Consider the following 15,683-nt stretch of genomic DNA (forward strand, 5'->3'; position numbering starts at 1 on the left):
GGCAAAAAGACCTGAAACTTATGCCAGAGCCCCACAAGTTTTAGCACCTCTCATAGTGCCCCTACAAAGCCAGCAACAGGGGCATTTATGACAGTCACCCTATTAGATCAGGAATGGCATTTTACTAACTGCCCCATGTTTCCACATTGTGTATGCCTGAGATGACTTGAGAAAGTGTTGTTACTTGATATCAATGGTACAAAGCAGTCAAACCCAAGCACCTCCCAGACAGCTGTTTTCATAGATCTTCATACTTTGCTGACTTCTGTTTCATAGGTGAACATGCTGATTGGCATAATTGTCTTCAATAAACTAATGTCTCGGGATGGTATATCGGACAAATCCAAAAAGCAGAGAGCAGGGTGAGTGCATTTCTCTGTTTTCCTATAAAGCATTTAAACCTGCATTTGTGATCCTGCTGTATATGTCTTGGCATATTCCTCCATGTGTTATGTTGATGGATCTGTTTTGCAATGTGTGTGTTGACTGAGGATATCTTCCGTATCCTTCTAATGTTAGTGTCTGTCTGTGATGCTGGTGTATATCTGCACTGTTCATTAAAGTGTGTCGGTCCCAGATAGGCCAACTACAGATATCAGTAAAGTAGTTGAATTGGTGTGTGCTACAAGTGCACAAAGACAATTCTTTCACGCTGCAGAAAGGGGCTACTATTTGCTCCTGTCAACTCAGTCTATTACCCTAAGCAAGCAATTTAAAGCACAGGGACTATCATCTAATCATCTATACTACTGGATAAATTACCCAAATCTTTAGTAACTGCGTCCACTGTTTCATTCAACGGTGACAGTTTTGGTTGAGTAGAGGACGTAGTGTGTATGGCATCACGCCATTGTTCCTCCTAGCACTGCCTACCTTTTCCTATTTGGAAATTTTGGAACTATTTACTGGGTGCCAGTAGTGCCAACTGCTGCAGCTCTTTAAGGGTATACCAAGGATTGGTTCACCTTTTTGGTGACAGATGCACTTTAAGTAGCAGTAAATGTTTTGGCGCTATTGTTAGAATTTCTGCAGTTGACTCTTTTCTTCTTAAGTTAAAGATTTTTTTTCATATTAATCAGAACACTATTCAGTGTTTGCTTTCTCACTTCAAGCGTAATAAGGAAATAGCTAATGGCATAATGCATTTTAAAACGATTTTAGTGCATGTTAATATATCTATTTTGTAAGCTATAAAATTAGCAATAAAAGGTATGACTTCTTTTATATCAGGTCCCTTAAAACACTCTTAATTACTCTAATTCTTATCACCTTCTAACGTCTTCCAGCAAATGATGATAAAGTTAGCTCTGTGAGAACCTTGAATGGTGTTGGAGCCGCTAAGTGGAACGTTGCCTATTTCAGTCCATTGACAATATGATGTAGGAAATCTACTGTGCTTGGCAGTAGTGTTTTAGCATAAAGCTATCCCCCTACTTTCATTAATATATATATATATATATATATATCAGCCCCAAACTATAATGCTTTATTCATAGTACTGCGTTCCCTATATGGAAGGAGAGTCCTTATTGGCCCCCTAAGGCTCCTGGGCCGGGGTGCAACCGCATCCCCTGCATCTTCTATAGTTACGCCCCTGAGCAGCACAACACAATGATCTTGTAATACAATGTCCTAAAGTCTTTTGGTCACATATGTGGTGCCGTATAAGTGTATGGAGCAGGAAAATCTCCTATATGCCAACAGTGCATCATGATGGGAATGGAGCCTTTACCATATCATAATTACATTGACTATACATTCACCGCTGAACAAACTTCAAGCCTAGTCATGGCATGAGTTTCTTTACTAACTGCCTTACTAACATTCTTATCATCCTAAGAGCATGATATAAAGCCAATGGCTGCATCTTAGATGTTCGCCCACCATGAGTTTTTTCTATCCAACTTCCTATAAATACGCTAAGGAATTAAGTATGCGTGTCCAGTCTTTGTCCTGTTTTTCACACGGCACATGATTAAAGTGCAGTAATATAAAAAAATACACTGGGCAAGGACTTTCCTAAACTAATAAATTAATTAACAATGCCCATAAATCCAACCTTCACATGTCGAGTCATGGGTCTGGAATGACCTGTCCTTTGATGGGGCGCTGCCTGGTTATATGACCGCATAGCTTATTGATTACAAGCCAAACAATGCATAGCGCATATTTTCTTCCTGGCAATTACTTCCAGCATAGAAGTTTGTGGGCATGTTTAATGATATGTAGCGGGCATGCTCCAGAGGTGTACTGTACTTAGATTGCTCTGCTATAGAAAGAAATGTGCAGGTTCACACTTGCAGAAAAGTTTATATTGGAGTTGCTAATTGTATGTCCCGTGTCAATGTGTGTTTTGTGTGTTAATGTTTGTTGCTGTGTGTAAGTGCAATGTACCACCCACCCCTTCAGTGAAATGCTTCTCATGGGTCACAGGTCCCAGATCATTTATACAGTTGCAATTGATCCAAAAAGCAGAATTCAGTTGCATACTAGAAAGTATAGCAGTTTCTCTCCAGATATTACTGGATGATATAACTGGTTATATGGGGGGGGAATAGCATCTGGAGAGGGGCACAGATGAGCTAGGCTAAAATACATAATGGGGTAGAGGTGATGGAGGTTCCCCTTCCTTGTATCCATCTCATGCTAACCAGGTTCTGCCTCCTGCCAGTTCAGAGCTGATCTAACACACTTCCTTTTATTTCTCTCTCCCATCTTCGCTCTATTATCTCTTTCCTGTGTGCCCCATACCCCCCCCCCCTTCCTGTGGCATTTCCCTTCTGTCTCTGCATTCCTCATATCTGCTCCCTCCTGCCTTTACCCACCAACCTGACCTCCTTCATCCCCCTTGTAATTCTAATTCTGTATGATAAATTTTATATTGATGTGTAAACGTGTCTTCTTTTATGCATGCATAAAAAATGACATCTTTTTGCATGAAAACACACAATATGTGTTATGTGCCTTTGTGTTATTTTGTATCACCTTTTTTAATTTTCCCTATATATAAAAAAAAACTACTTATCTGCCAATCTGTCTGCATTTGTGCTCTTTGGACCCAACATTTGGCAATTCCTCACCTTGCTATAAAATATTTCTATTTTTCCCTCTGGTTCTTTTTTTTCCCACTAAATCCTCACTATTCTGCATGGTCTTGGCTTATTGTGATGTGGTGTTGCAGAATTGAGATATCCTGCAGGAACCTGCCGCTGATATGTTCCACTTGTGGAGTGCTGCCCAGCGCAAAACTATCTGCAGCTACTGCCAACAATGCTGTGTTAGTCTTTTCTCCTCTCCTGCCCTTCTTGCAGCTACACCAAAGCATCATTACATACCGTATAATACACACATACTAAATTATACTGGCATACACGTCAGCCCTTTTCCATATATGCCATATAATGTCAGCTGTGGCACTCTACTGTTAAAAGAAGTTGAACTCTGGATGCCATCCCTTCCATAGCATTCACATAATAAAAGCTTTTGTTTTATTACTCTCCTTTGAGGATGGAGCCTTTCCCAATGTATTGGTATGGGACTCACCATATGTCATTTATCATCTGCACAGCATGATGTCTTCCCTGTACTGAAGTCTTGAATTAATGTGCCTGTCCCTAGTCTCTTGTCCTCCCACACGTACCTGCTTATCTGTAGATATAAAATCCTTCTCCACCTTTTTATCTGCACGTCACCCATGGTGACAACTAGAATAACTCTTCTCCCACCTCCCCACATTACCCTGAGAGTAGGAGTTATTCCATACAGTCATAGAAGCCTTCACAAAAGTAAATTGTGAGGAGTGCATCTGCACACACCTAACCTGGGATTCTTGATCTTTTATCTCTCCTTACCCACACCACTTGCATTTCCCTTCATGCTGCTGTGCATTTTATTGTGTTACCGACCACTGCCTTGCTCTTCATGGCTTTCCATTTTCTCTAACCTTTCTCTCCTTTCTAACTACTCTTACGTTTCATTTTTTTTCCCCCCATACTTTCTGTCTCCTTACTTTTTGCATTGTCACACATATTTTTTTTTCATTGTTCTTGATTCTGGTTTTCTAACATATTTTGATTTCCAATCATCCCACTTATGTTGTTATACTTTTTCAATCATTCATGTCTTTCTTCATACCTTTCTTTTCACCACTATCTTATTTCTATGTCTCTCTTCCTTTTTCTTTCTATACCCTTTCTTTCGCACCGTGTCTCCACTCCCTTAACAATAGGGCGTCTCTCTGGAGCTCCTGTGTGGTCCTTCCTCTGCTTGCCCTCACGTGGATGTCTGCAGTTTTGGCTATGACTGACCGCCGATCCATCCTCTTCCAAGTGCTGTTTGCCGTATTCAATTCTGTTCAAGGCTGTGTGATCATTACAGTGCACTGCTTCCTGCGCCGGGAGGTGAGAACTTTCCATCAATACTCTTTACTTTCTTCCAATGTCTTGAAAACAAATCTAGCTGTGTTGCATCTGATAATTAGTAGTTCATAGAACATCAGACTACTGTGTTAGCTGATCATGAATTATGCAAACAGCTTGTGGATAGGCACTAAGATAAACACCTATGCTTTACAATACACATATGCATCCTATTTTTATTGTTATTATGATAAGTACTTTACTCCAACCTGGGGCTTATACTGTATACCATGGATGTAGCGCTGCGTTTGCTGAGTGGTCTGACACATCTTATGTTACTATTATCCCTCTTCACAGTGAGGGGTGAGATGCTGCCCAGGGCTTCTTCTTTCCAAGGCATCACAACATTACCAAACAATAGAGAATTAACTGGCCTGAGGACTGCACTGCCTTCTATGCTGCATGGGATGGGAGGGGTACAGGAAAAACAAGCACAGTGCCCCCCCCCCCCCTATTGTAGGAGTATGGCGCTCACATGTTGATTTTTGCTGTAAGGCTATTCAATCTTGTACGTACCTTAATGTATCCCCTGTTGAAGACATGGCTCAATGGAGATCTTTCTCATTGCCTCACTACTTTAAAAATTCCACTGATCATTGAATATATATATTGTTAAAAATGTCTTTCTTCTGCAACACAATGGGTAATATTACCATGGAGACCCTCTCATCTTAAGCGGAGCACATTAGTAGGTATATACCAGCGATGTAACTTGAAGCTCCTGGGCTCCAATAAAAAATCTGTAACAGAGCCCCCAACTATAATGCTTTATTCATAGTACTGGGCTCCCTATATGGAGAAGAGAGGCCTTATGGGCCCCCTAAGGCTGGGTTCACACGGGGCGTATTCCCGCCGGAAATCCCACGGTTTGGCCGCAGCAAAAACCGCGATATTTCCGCCGGGAGAATCGCCACGGAAAAAGCCGCGGTGGCTTTGAAGCGGCCCTGCCACTCGCTTTTCCGTTGCGGCCGGCACTCCCATAGAGGAGAGCGTGGCCGCGCCGAAAGTAAACAAAAAAGTAAAAGTAAATAGACATGCTGCATCTTTTGAAACCGCGGCTGCGGCGGCAGCAGCCGCGGTTTCAGCCGGACTTACCGCAGTGGATTGGCCGTCCTGTGTGGACGAGATTTCTGAGAAATCTCGTCCACATGGCTGGCTAATCCCGAGATTAGCGGCCGCGGGCGGATGTGCCGTGGCGAACTTCCGCACGGCAAAACCGCGGCAAATCCACCCTGTGTGAACCCAGCCTAAGGCTCCTGGAACCGGGTGCAACCGCATCCCCTGCATCCCCTATAGTTACGCCAGTGGTATATACATATACTGAACCAGACACAACGGTACTCAGGTGCTTAAATCCTCTGAAGTTCTGTTTCATCTAGAATGGGTATCCATTCTTTTTAGCAAATGATGTAGAGGCGAGTTAAATGTACTATACTTGCTCAGTGTAGTCTTTCTACATGTGTCCACAGGTTCAAGAAGTAGTTAAATGCCAAATGGGAGGGTGCCACAGTGATGAAAATGAAGATTCTCCAAACTCCTGCAAGAATGGTCAACTTCAAATCATGGTAATTTATTGTATACTTCACCAAAAGGCTCTATAGATTTTATACAATGAAGTCTAGACCTGGAATCTTATAGCAGGCATGGTAGAGAAAAACTCCAGTGTATGTTAAGAACTTTATATATTTTGATCAATGTTTAGGTCTTTTATTGTTTACCACTTGACTATAGTGATATTTGTCTGGAAATCGTGTGTAATATTTGTGAATGTTGTCATTTAAAGGGGTTTCCCGAGGCAAAAGTGAAAATTTTTTTTGCCCAGTCCCCCTTCTAAAGCAAACATTACTATGCACAAGTGTAAATGGCTTTTAAAGAAGGTTTCTACTCACCGTTCTAGCGTTTCATCAACTTATAAAACTTCTTCCAAAGATGGCCGCCGGGATCTTCACCCACAATGCACCGTGGGTCTTCTCCCATGGTGCACCGTGGGCTCTGTGCGGTCCATTGCTGATTCCAGCCTCCTGATTGGCTGGAATCGGCACATGTGACGGGGCGGAGCTATGTGATGACGTGTATAAGGGGGCGGAGCCAGAACGCCGCTCGTGCCCGAACCGACCAGAAGGGAGAAGACCCTTCTGCACAAGTGCGTCTAATCGGACGATTAGACGCTGAAATTAGACGGAGCCATGGAGACGGGGACGCCAGCAACGGAGTGGGTAAGTGAATAACTTCTGTATGGCTCATATTTAATGCACGATGTATATTACAAAGTGCATTAATATGGCCATACAGAAGTGCTGAACGCCACTTGCTTTCGCGAGACAACCCCTTTAATAATAATAATAATAATCTTTATTTATTTCTTTAGTGGTATATATATATGTATTGCTGATACAATCCCTCCTTTTAGCCAACACTAGGTCTGGTTTAATATGTTGGATGGCCTAGTGCACAGATTTTATAAGTGGGCCCACTTAGCACTTGAGATAAAATAATGTCCCTGGTTGCCTCTGAACCTAAGGTAGGCAGGCGGTGGCGTGCACTACGTGGTCATCACACACATTTTATCATTGCCTCTTTTTAGCTCTAATATGTACCAGACATAAATGTTCCCATAGGATGACAGCGACAGATGTCTCCCAGATTGCTTCCACTGTATAAAATGTGCTTTTCAATGAAGATGATATTTTATGATGTTTTTGCCTTTTTAATGTCTACTAATTGGCTTTTTCAGTTCTCAAATTTTCACCTCCTGAAAATTGCTGTAAGTTTCTTAGTATGGCCTCAGCGCACATTTTGCAAATTTCTCCACTCTGCACACATTATTGTTATTTTGTGAAAACATCATTGCAAACCAGTATTAAAGGGGTTGTCCCGCGGCAGCAAGTGGGTCTATACACTTCTGTATGGCCATAATAATGCACTTTGTAATGTACATTGTGCATTAATTATGAGCCATACAGAAGTTATAAAAAGTTTTATACTTACCTGCTCCGTTGCTGGCGTCCTCGTTCCCATGGAGCCGACTAATTTTCGCCCTCCGATGGCCAAATTAGCCGCGCTTGCGCAGTCCGGGTCTTCTGCAGTCTTCTATGGGGCCGCTCGTGTAGAATGCCGGCTCCGTGTAGCTCCGCCCCGTCACGTGCCGATTCCAGCCAATCAGGAGGCTGGAATCGGCAATGGACCGCACAGAAGCCCTGCGGTCCACGGAGACAGAGGATCCCGGCGGCCATCTTCAGCAGGTAAGTATGAAGACGCCGGACCGCCGGGATTCAGGTAAGCGCTGTGCGGGTTGTTTTTTTAACCCCTGCATCGGGGTTGTCTCGCGCCGAACAGGGGGGGGGTTAAAAAAAAACAAAAACCCGTTTCGGCGCTAGACAACCCCTTTAATATCTTACCAGCTTGTATGCTTTTGTATTGGAATTTGGGGTTAGACATAAGAGGCAGGGTTTTGTGCTTCTTGTGCCGCTGTAAAAAGGAAGATATAGCAATACCTAATTACTAAGGTAACAGACCATGCATCATGTTTTATAAAGTTTGGAGTAATGGAACTTAGAGAATGTCCTATCTGGTGAGATTGTAGAAATGTAATGATAACCACTTTGGGCTAGAATTCTTAGATGACATAGATGGTGTTATAAGTAGAGACCGGAAAGATATCCTGGATGAATCGCGTATTATATTTTCAGTCACATTTGAACTTCTCCTGATTTACGATTCATTACAACATTGTGTGTTTATTTAATCTCCACAAGCAGGGTTGGTTGGATGGATTAAATAACATGTGGCTGGTCAGGACAACGTCTAGGTCATTGTATGTGAGAGTGTGCCCCCAGGGGTGTCCATATATGTCATGCATACAACATATATTCAATAGTATAACTTTTTGATATATGCAAATATAGTATAAAGAAATAATACAAAGCATTGGTACAAGATTTAAGGACCCTTTACACGCAAATATAATCGCTCAAACTGCCCATAGATTGAAAGATTTAGCGATTGTTTTACATAAAATTACATGCACAGATAATCACTCTATTAGCTAATTAATCTTCTGTATTTTTCTCCACGAGTTGTTTGCTCATCTGGGAGTGTGTTTAGGTGATTGGTATTGCATAAACACTTCTCACAGCTGAGCAAACATCTGGCCATTGCATTCTTTTGTTCACCTCTCCACTGAGTAAACACTGCACTCATTGAATATGCAAAGCAAAACAAAGCCATCACTGGCTGCTGGAAGCACTAGACAAACTGCATTCAAACTGAGAGAATTTCCAGCGATCAAACGATGGATTTTATGCCAGCCTAAAAACCATATTGCTCATTTTCATCCATTTGAGTGAATTTTGAGCGATAATCATTGTGTTAGAGGGCCTGTAGTAACTATAGTAGTGCAGTTCTTTTGCATTAACATGAATGGGATAGAGCTGCATTACTATGCTGGGCCACTGCAGAATAAACGGCGCTTTGAGCACTTCGGCCAGTTGCAAGCTCCTTCAGATCAACTGTTTGGTGGCTGTCCCTGGTAGTGGATTTCCACCGATCGTCTATTGATGATCTATCCTGAGGATAGGTGATCAATAGTTTTAAACTACAAAACCCTTTTAACCCTGTTTGTAGCATATACGTAACATCATTGCTGTAAACCCTATTTGACATAAATTGTGCGTCCTAGTGTGTGTGGGATTCTCAATGTTGTTAATAACAGAAAGCAGGGTGTTTCATTGTTGTATTGTTCCATCTGTACACACTGACTTTACACTTTATCGCTTATACATTTTTATAGACAGATTTTGAAAAGGATGTGGACCTGGCCTGTCAGTCTGATGAGAAAGGATCGTGGTACACAGCACACGGAGAAACTGGTGAGCACACTATCTATCTGTCTAGAGTTTGTCTACCTTGCTACCACGTGATAGCATGTGATTTTATAATAGTGACAGTGTGTCAAGACACCATCAAACTCCTGTAAGCTAAAACCGCTACTCTTGGAAGGCTCTGGTTAAAATTCCTCTTGTGTATTCCACTCGCTGTTCAACTCAATGAAGTTCAATGCAAACCTATTAAAATTAATTGGCTCTGACAATTATGTGGCAAATGTTATTTATAGTACAGACTTTTGGCAGAGGTTCAAAGATAAAACTAAAAAAATTGCGGTCGAAAAAAAAGCTTCGGAATTGTTCAAATTTTATTAATCAAACAATACTCAGCAGTTCATTCACTGCAGCAGACCGCAGTTGAAAAGTGACCACAATCATACTGTCAGTTCTTCAGATTCATTTTCCACAGCAAAGCATCATGTGGTTTTATGAGGTATTCTTTTTGCAGTGATTTTCTGCCTCCTTTAATTAAAGATGTAAATCATTAGTCCAAATATTGCACACTTCAAAAAATTTTAAGGGTAAAATCACTGTATCTCAGAGTACATGTGCTCCCTGTTCCAGATGATGACTTATTATACTGTATGTCAGTGGGCCTATATGCTTCAGTAGTGATTGCCAATGAACCCCTGGGAATACTGTCAGATGACATTCGGAAACAATTCTTTGAAATTCTTATATTTTATTCTTTTTCTATTTGTTTCAGTTCTCTTTAAGGAACTAAACACATGTCACCCTTCCAGTGTGACGGGAGCTCTATCCAGAATATCTTTAGATGATGAGGATGACTTGAAGCTGCACAAAGGTGTTGATGGGCTCAGCTTCTCCCATCTTCCTGGAAACCTCTCCTCCCCAGGAGGCATTGTCCTGCAGGTGCCCAAAATCACACATAATCAAGTGAATGAGCTCAATGAACCTCTTCCAAAAAAAGAGATTAATTTGGAGCGTGGCCCCCTTTATTTGTGTCCAGAAGGAAATTTGTGGCCTTTAGACTTTGGGGATGCTCCTCAGGAGCCATCACTGGAAAGTGAGTATATGGTTCTCCCCAGACGGACTTTGAGTCTCAAGCCTTTTAATCGGGACCAAGGAAAACTCAACATGAAGCTTTCTGAACTGGGGAAAAGTCGCCAGCAGATTGACACGGATAGTTATCCTAATTTCCTGTCAGTGGACCATATTAATGTCAATCTCACTCCACCCTATGTTCCAGCACAGCATCAGTATGGATTACCATTTAAACAACCACCCTCTGTCCGTCAGATTTTGGCATCAGAGATGAATGAGCGGAGTCGTACAATGCCCCGCACGGTGCCTGGTCCATCTCTGAGTGTTGGGTCCCTTGAGGTGAGAGGTGGAAGAAGTCTTCTAGGTTTTGTGGGCTTTTCTTGCTTGCCTTGTTCTTGTCAAGTTTATCATTCTCGAAAGAATCCCTTTACCTGTCATTCTGCCCTTTCCCTCATCACATTTCATTGTCATTCCCCTTTACTCTTATTCCAAGTATGGTCCTTCCTTGTGGCACTTCGCAGTCTCAGTGTTTGTGTGTACATCCTTCTCCCTTCTCTCAAACCCATCTTCCTCCCTTCCTCTCTTTCTCTCTTCCTCCTCACATAGAAACCACACCAACCTGTCCCTGTGTTTCTCCCTCAGCGGAAGCGGTTGAGATACTCAGATATGGACTTTGAGGTGAGCACTTTTACCTGCACTCAATCCCACACCTGCATGGTAGCACTGGGATCTGCATTGCATGATGATTTCATTACATGAACGCTACAGTGATAACAGGGGCTGGTAGGTGTGGGTGGCAGTATGTTAATGCTATAGTTGACTTTTTGCAGAAGGTGATGCACACAAGAAAGAGACATTCAGAGCTTTATCATGAATTGAACCGCAAGTTCCACACATTGGAAAGGTACCGGGATGCCAGTGCAAAGGTGCGCTAATAATTTGTTCACTCTACTTTCCTAGAGGACAAAAGTAACACGATTTATTATTGGGCCTTTTTCCATTTTCTTTTGACTTCAGTAAAATGTGAGTTCAAGTTATTCCACAGAGAAATATTTTTATGCCTATTGACATTTCAGAATCATTTATGAGCCCACAATGTCATATGCTTGCCCTGCTATGTTAAATCAAGCATCATTCATAGACATCTATAAAATGCAGTCATCTAGTACAAAATTTAGCATGAAAAAATGGCAGAATATTTGCATGAAACATCTCTGAGAACAGGAAGAAGCACATAGCACATGACGTTTTACTTCTAGCTTTTTAAGATATATCTGCATGTCTGCAGCCCATTACTTCCCACTAGCCATGATACCTAATGTGGTTCGTGCACACAACCGTTTAAGCCTTTAATTCAGTGCACAGTGCAGTACTGCACAGAACTATTCTGTATTAGGTGCTGTATCTTGCACCGTATGTTCCCTAGAAGCATTAAACCAGTGCTTCTAGGGGAGGAGCATGCTGAAATATATAAAAACTATGTGGTGTGCAAGTGCATTAGCACCATATTTAGTATCCTCATGATACAGATCCTGAATATGGTCTTGTTTATGAGCCCATAATGCCCCAGCAGTGATCCTTCTTATCTTTGCTAATTATACTGTGCTTAACTTCAGTACTATGTTCAGTACTACTTCTGTTTCTCCACTGGTAGGCATATATGCCTCTCTCTAAGGGGTTGCCCTGGGTATTTAAAAGACTGACTGCAAGAAGGGGATGTGACAAAATAACAAAATAATAAGTCTCCACTGCTATCCAACAGTGATGATGCTCTGACTACTCGCACATCACTGCTGTAGCCAATACTGTCCTAAGCGGGTAGCATGTCTCTGCAGAACAGTCAGTAGGCCTCATGTCCACAGGCACACACGGATTCCGCATGGGGAATCCCGCATGGAATCTGCCCATACCAGCGGCCAGCAACCCTGTGTACCTGTTCTTGTCTTCATTCTTCTGTACTGCGGATGTGTGTGGAAGTGTCGGCTGTCCGACATGCCTAGTAGTTGTTTTTTAAACTCCTGCTTTCCCGTGGAATCCGAGGCTCGTCCGCAATGTGAATTAACTTCAGTGGAAGCCATCCGTGCGGGAATCGCAGTGAAATGGAGAATGCTCGTGTACATGAAAAATAATTTCTCCATAGCCTGCTATGGAGGGTTACTGCTGCGAAATCCCGCTCTGCATTCTGCAGCAAAGATCTGCCCGCGGACATTGGGACTTATTTTGTTATTTTATCACATTACCTACTTGCATCCATTCTTTGAAATGCCTTGGACAACCCCTTTAACAATCATTGATATGAATACTATCGCACAGGTCATACTATTAGTGTAGGTTTCAGAGTACTTAACCCTGTAAGCTTGCCTCCTCTTATTGCTGACCTTGTTCTTACCCTTCTTCAATGCTTGTAATACAGAGAGACAAACGTTGGAGTATATCCTCAGGAGGAGCAGTGGAAAGAACCTCAGCCAGCGTGAGTAATAATGTAATATTGGGCATTATAAAAGACATATGAGCTGTCCCCTTTAGTGCAGATCTCTGGTTTTACAGTCTTGTACAGACCTATTGGCACCTACTGTATGCAGCATAATGGAGCACATTAATACAACTCCCGGTGACACAATATGGGAGCCGATGAGTTGTTATGTCTAGAATAAAGGGAGACTCTTAATCACTCAAAGTTGTCATTGTGTTTGATTGATTTGAAAGTCATCTTGATACTTGTTCTTGTGTTAAGCTGCAGTAACAGCTAAATTCACCATACGGGTAACATAAATCAATCACTTGTATTCCACCAAACAGCATCTAATGGGATATTTGTTAACAGTGGCCTCTTTTTGCAAAACACAGCCTTCAACACATTTCTTGCGTGTGAAACCTAAAGAATAATGGTTTTGTGCTCCAGCTGGTGGTTTGGTATAATTTCTGTCTCCTGAAGATAATAAAATATTAATGCAAATCAGAGATTACTTTAATTACAAAAAAGAGCAATTATAGAAGACCCACTATGAAATGATCTACTGCCCTCATATTCCATGAGGTATTTTGTATCTGTAATTTGCCAAAATTAAGTTTTTAAGAAGTTACATATTAAATAAAGTTTTAATATAATAGTTTTTCAGTAAAGTGGGAACAGGTATATGTATAGTAACGTCCATGTTAAAACTGTAATTCAAGAGCATCATCAGAATTCCTTTGTAGACACTGAAGATTTTCTGTAGTTTTGTAGATAAATTGGAATTGTTCTTTTTTTTGGCTTGTAGATACATGTAGCCCCTTACACTATCATTCACTTACTACACTCCAGGTTACATGTTCTTATATATGAATGTATAGCTGTTGGGTGGGAAATTCATCATAATTCACACTTAAGGTGTCCATACACCCTCAACAATTGCTGGCCAATACTGTTTCCTACAGCTACCCCATATACATGAACGTTCACCTTGGACGAGCATTCATGTGTCAGGGAGGTAAGTTGCTGCCAGACAGCTTATGTCCAGGGGAACAAGAGGGTTGGGTGTTGAAATTCAACATCCTTTATTCTTCTTTCCCTGATGAGGGAAAGTTGAGTGGCCCCATGCACGTTGTCTAGTCCCACTGTTGTCAGCTGGTTCGGCAGTCTACACCCTATAGTGTATGAGAGCCTTTACTATAGACTAAACTGTCTTTGTTTAGAGGTTTAATTCATAACTCTCAGTCTTCTATTGTATTTAATACATGTTTATTGATGATTGAATGCCAGAAAGACTGTTTGATTTTCTTACATGTCTAATGTACACACTCATCAAAGTAAGATGCACCTTCGAATTAGCTTCATCAATTGATGCCATTGTAGAATGATGCAACCATTACCTTAATTCAGGGTTGGAGTGATCTGTCAATTTCCTTAGGTCAAATGCATTTATTTTGAAAATCATTTCATTCATTGATTTCCTTGCAGTTCTGGTTATCATCATATTTGTCTATGGAGTCATTGATTCGTTCACTAGTGTCTTGACAGTTGATAGTCATAGAAATGTATTTATTGCAAGCGATGGCTTAGATACGACTCATTTACCCATAGATACTGTAATATATGTCCATGCATGTGGCTTTGTGCAAGATAATCATCCGCTGATCTCCACAAATACTCTACTCATGGGAGATTGCATTATTGATATGTATGTAGGTAATTCAATATACCTGTAGGATCATTCTTCATGAATGTTATACGAATGATGCACAATATGATTTAGACTGTTCAATACTGAGACCTTTGTTGTCATATTGATATATTTGCACAATTTATCATGGTATCATCTCTTTTACTCTTTGATATTGGCTTTTCAGGAAAAGACAAGCCCGGCTGGCCCTCATTCTCATCAAAAGGTTTGGGATAGTTATAGAGTACGTTCATCTCAGATCCATGACCGCCTGGGCCTGCGTTGTGTAGACTGGGATCAGCCTCCACGTGTATCTATGGATATGTCAGATGGAGATTATCAGACTGAAGTATAAGAGACTTTCCCCTTTTATCTATTCATTTTATTGACCTCTTGGACTCCAGCTGATCATACTGACACACCGGAGAAACTGTCACAAGGTGTGTTTGGTTTCAGCCCACAGAGGATTACACTTGGCTAATGGAGTACTCACTGGAAATGTACTTGAATATATGCCAAATGAGACAACTAAGTCAACAGAAATGATGCAAACAAAAGGAATAATGATGGTCAATATACTGTATGGACCGAGAATCTCTCTGATATCAGGATTGTACATCCAGGATCACTTTTTCACTTTATTGTAAGGAGGCCCCAGACAGCGAGAAGCTGTTTCTTCTCTTTATAAACACACATATGTTGTTCTGTCACACAACTTCCTCTGTCCTTCTTCCTGGACATTGCTTGTCAAGTGACCACTTTCTTCCAGTTTTATTGCCTCCTCCCCTCCTCTGCCTCCCGTCCTATCCAGGCGGTGATGATGGGCATTACCTAGCTTGATGGACATCTAAAAAGGTCAGCCAAACTGGACTGGACTGGCCTATCTTATTCCTTGCTGAGATTACTGAACTACGGGGCAGTGAGAAAGGGGGTCAGGTGACACTGGGTTTTAAAAATGCCTAGAATTTGTTTAAAAAGGAGAAAAAATAAAAAAAAATCTTTTGAAACGTGATATGAGGTAAGTTGTTTTTATTCTCTGATTTTCAAATTACTCCATAATGCTATTTAGACCTTTCCTTCTAGTAATATAATTGTTTCCCTGTGAAACAACTGTCGACAGGCTGCAATGTGAAAGAATAAGATAGACCTGACAAATCACATAAAAAAGTAATATTACAGCATCTCCATTTATGGACATTTTACCAAACCAGATATTTATTTATACTCATATATTG

General features: G+C 41.3%; 1 protein-coding gene across 5 annotated transcripts in view; it reads left to right on the forward strand.

The window, feature by feature from the left end:
• Positions 1-15,453, forward strand: part of ADGRB2 (adhesion G protein-coupled receptor B2) — a 399,447-nt gene extending 383,994 nt beyond the window's left edge. For 2 of the 5 annotated variants that reach the window (XM_066575036.1, XM_066575039.1), the window contains 10 exons: positions 277-362; positions 3,182-3,277; positions 4,229-4,400; positions 5,888-5,983; positions 9,208-9,286; positions 10,008-10,645; positions 10,913-10,984; positions 11,137-11,232; positions 12,720-12,776; positions 14,636-15,453. In XM_066575036.1, coding sequence (XP_066431133.1) covers positions 277-362; positions 3,182-3,277; positions 4,229-4,400; positions 5,888-5,983; positions 9,208-9,286; positions 10,008-10,645; positions 10,913-10,984; positions 11,137-11,232; positions 12,720-12,776; positions 14,636-14,803 — 1,560 coding nt within the window. In that variant the 3' untranslated portion in view covers positions 14,804-15,453. The remainder of the gene's footprint in view (positions 1-276; positions 363-3,181; positions 3,278-4,228; positions 4,401-5,887; positions 5,984-9,207; positions 9,287-10,007; positions 10,646-10,912; positions 10,985-11,136; positions 11,233-12,719; positions 12,777-14,635) is intronic. The other 3 variants (XM_066575037.1, XM_066575038.1, XM_066575040.1) reach the window with 3 other exon arrangements.
• The last annotated feature ends 230 nt before the right edge of the window (positions 15,454-15,683 follow it).

This window comes from Eleutherodactylus coqui, chromosome 1 (genome assembly GCF_035609145.1).
Source record: "Eleutherodactylus coqui strain aEleCoq1 chromosome 1, aEleCoq1.hap1, whole genome shotgun sequence".
Classification (NCBI taxonomy): domain Eukaryota; kingdom Metazoa; phylum Chordata; class Amphibia; order Anura; family Eleutherodactylidae; genus Eleutherodactylus; species Eleutherodactylus coqui.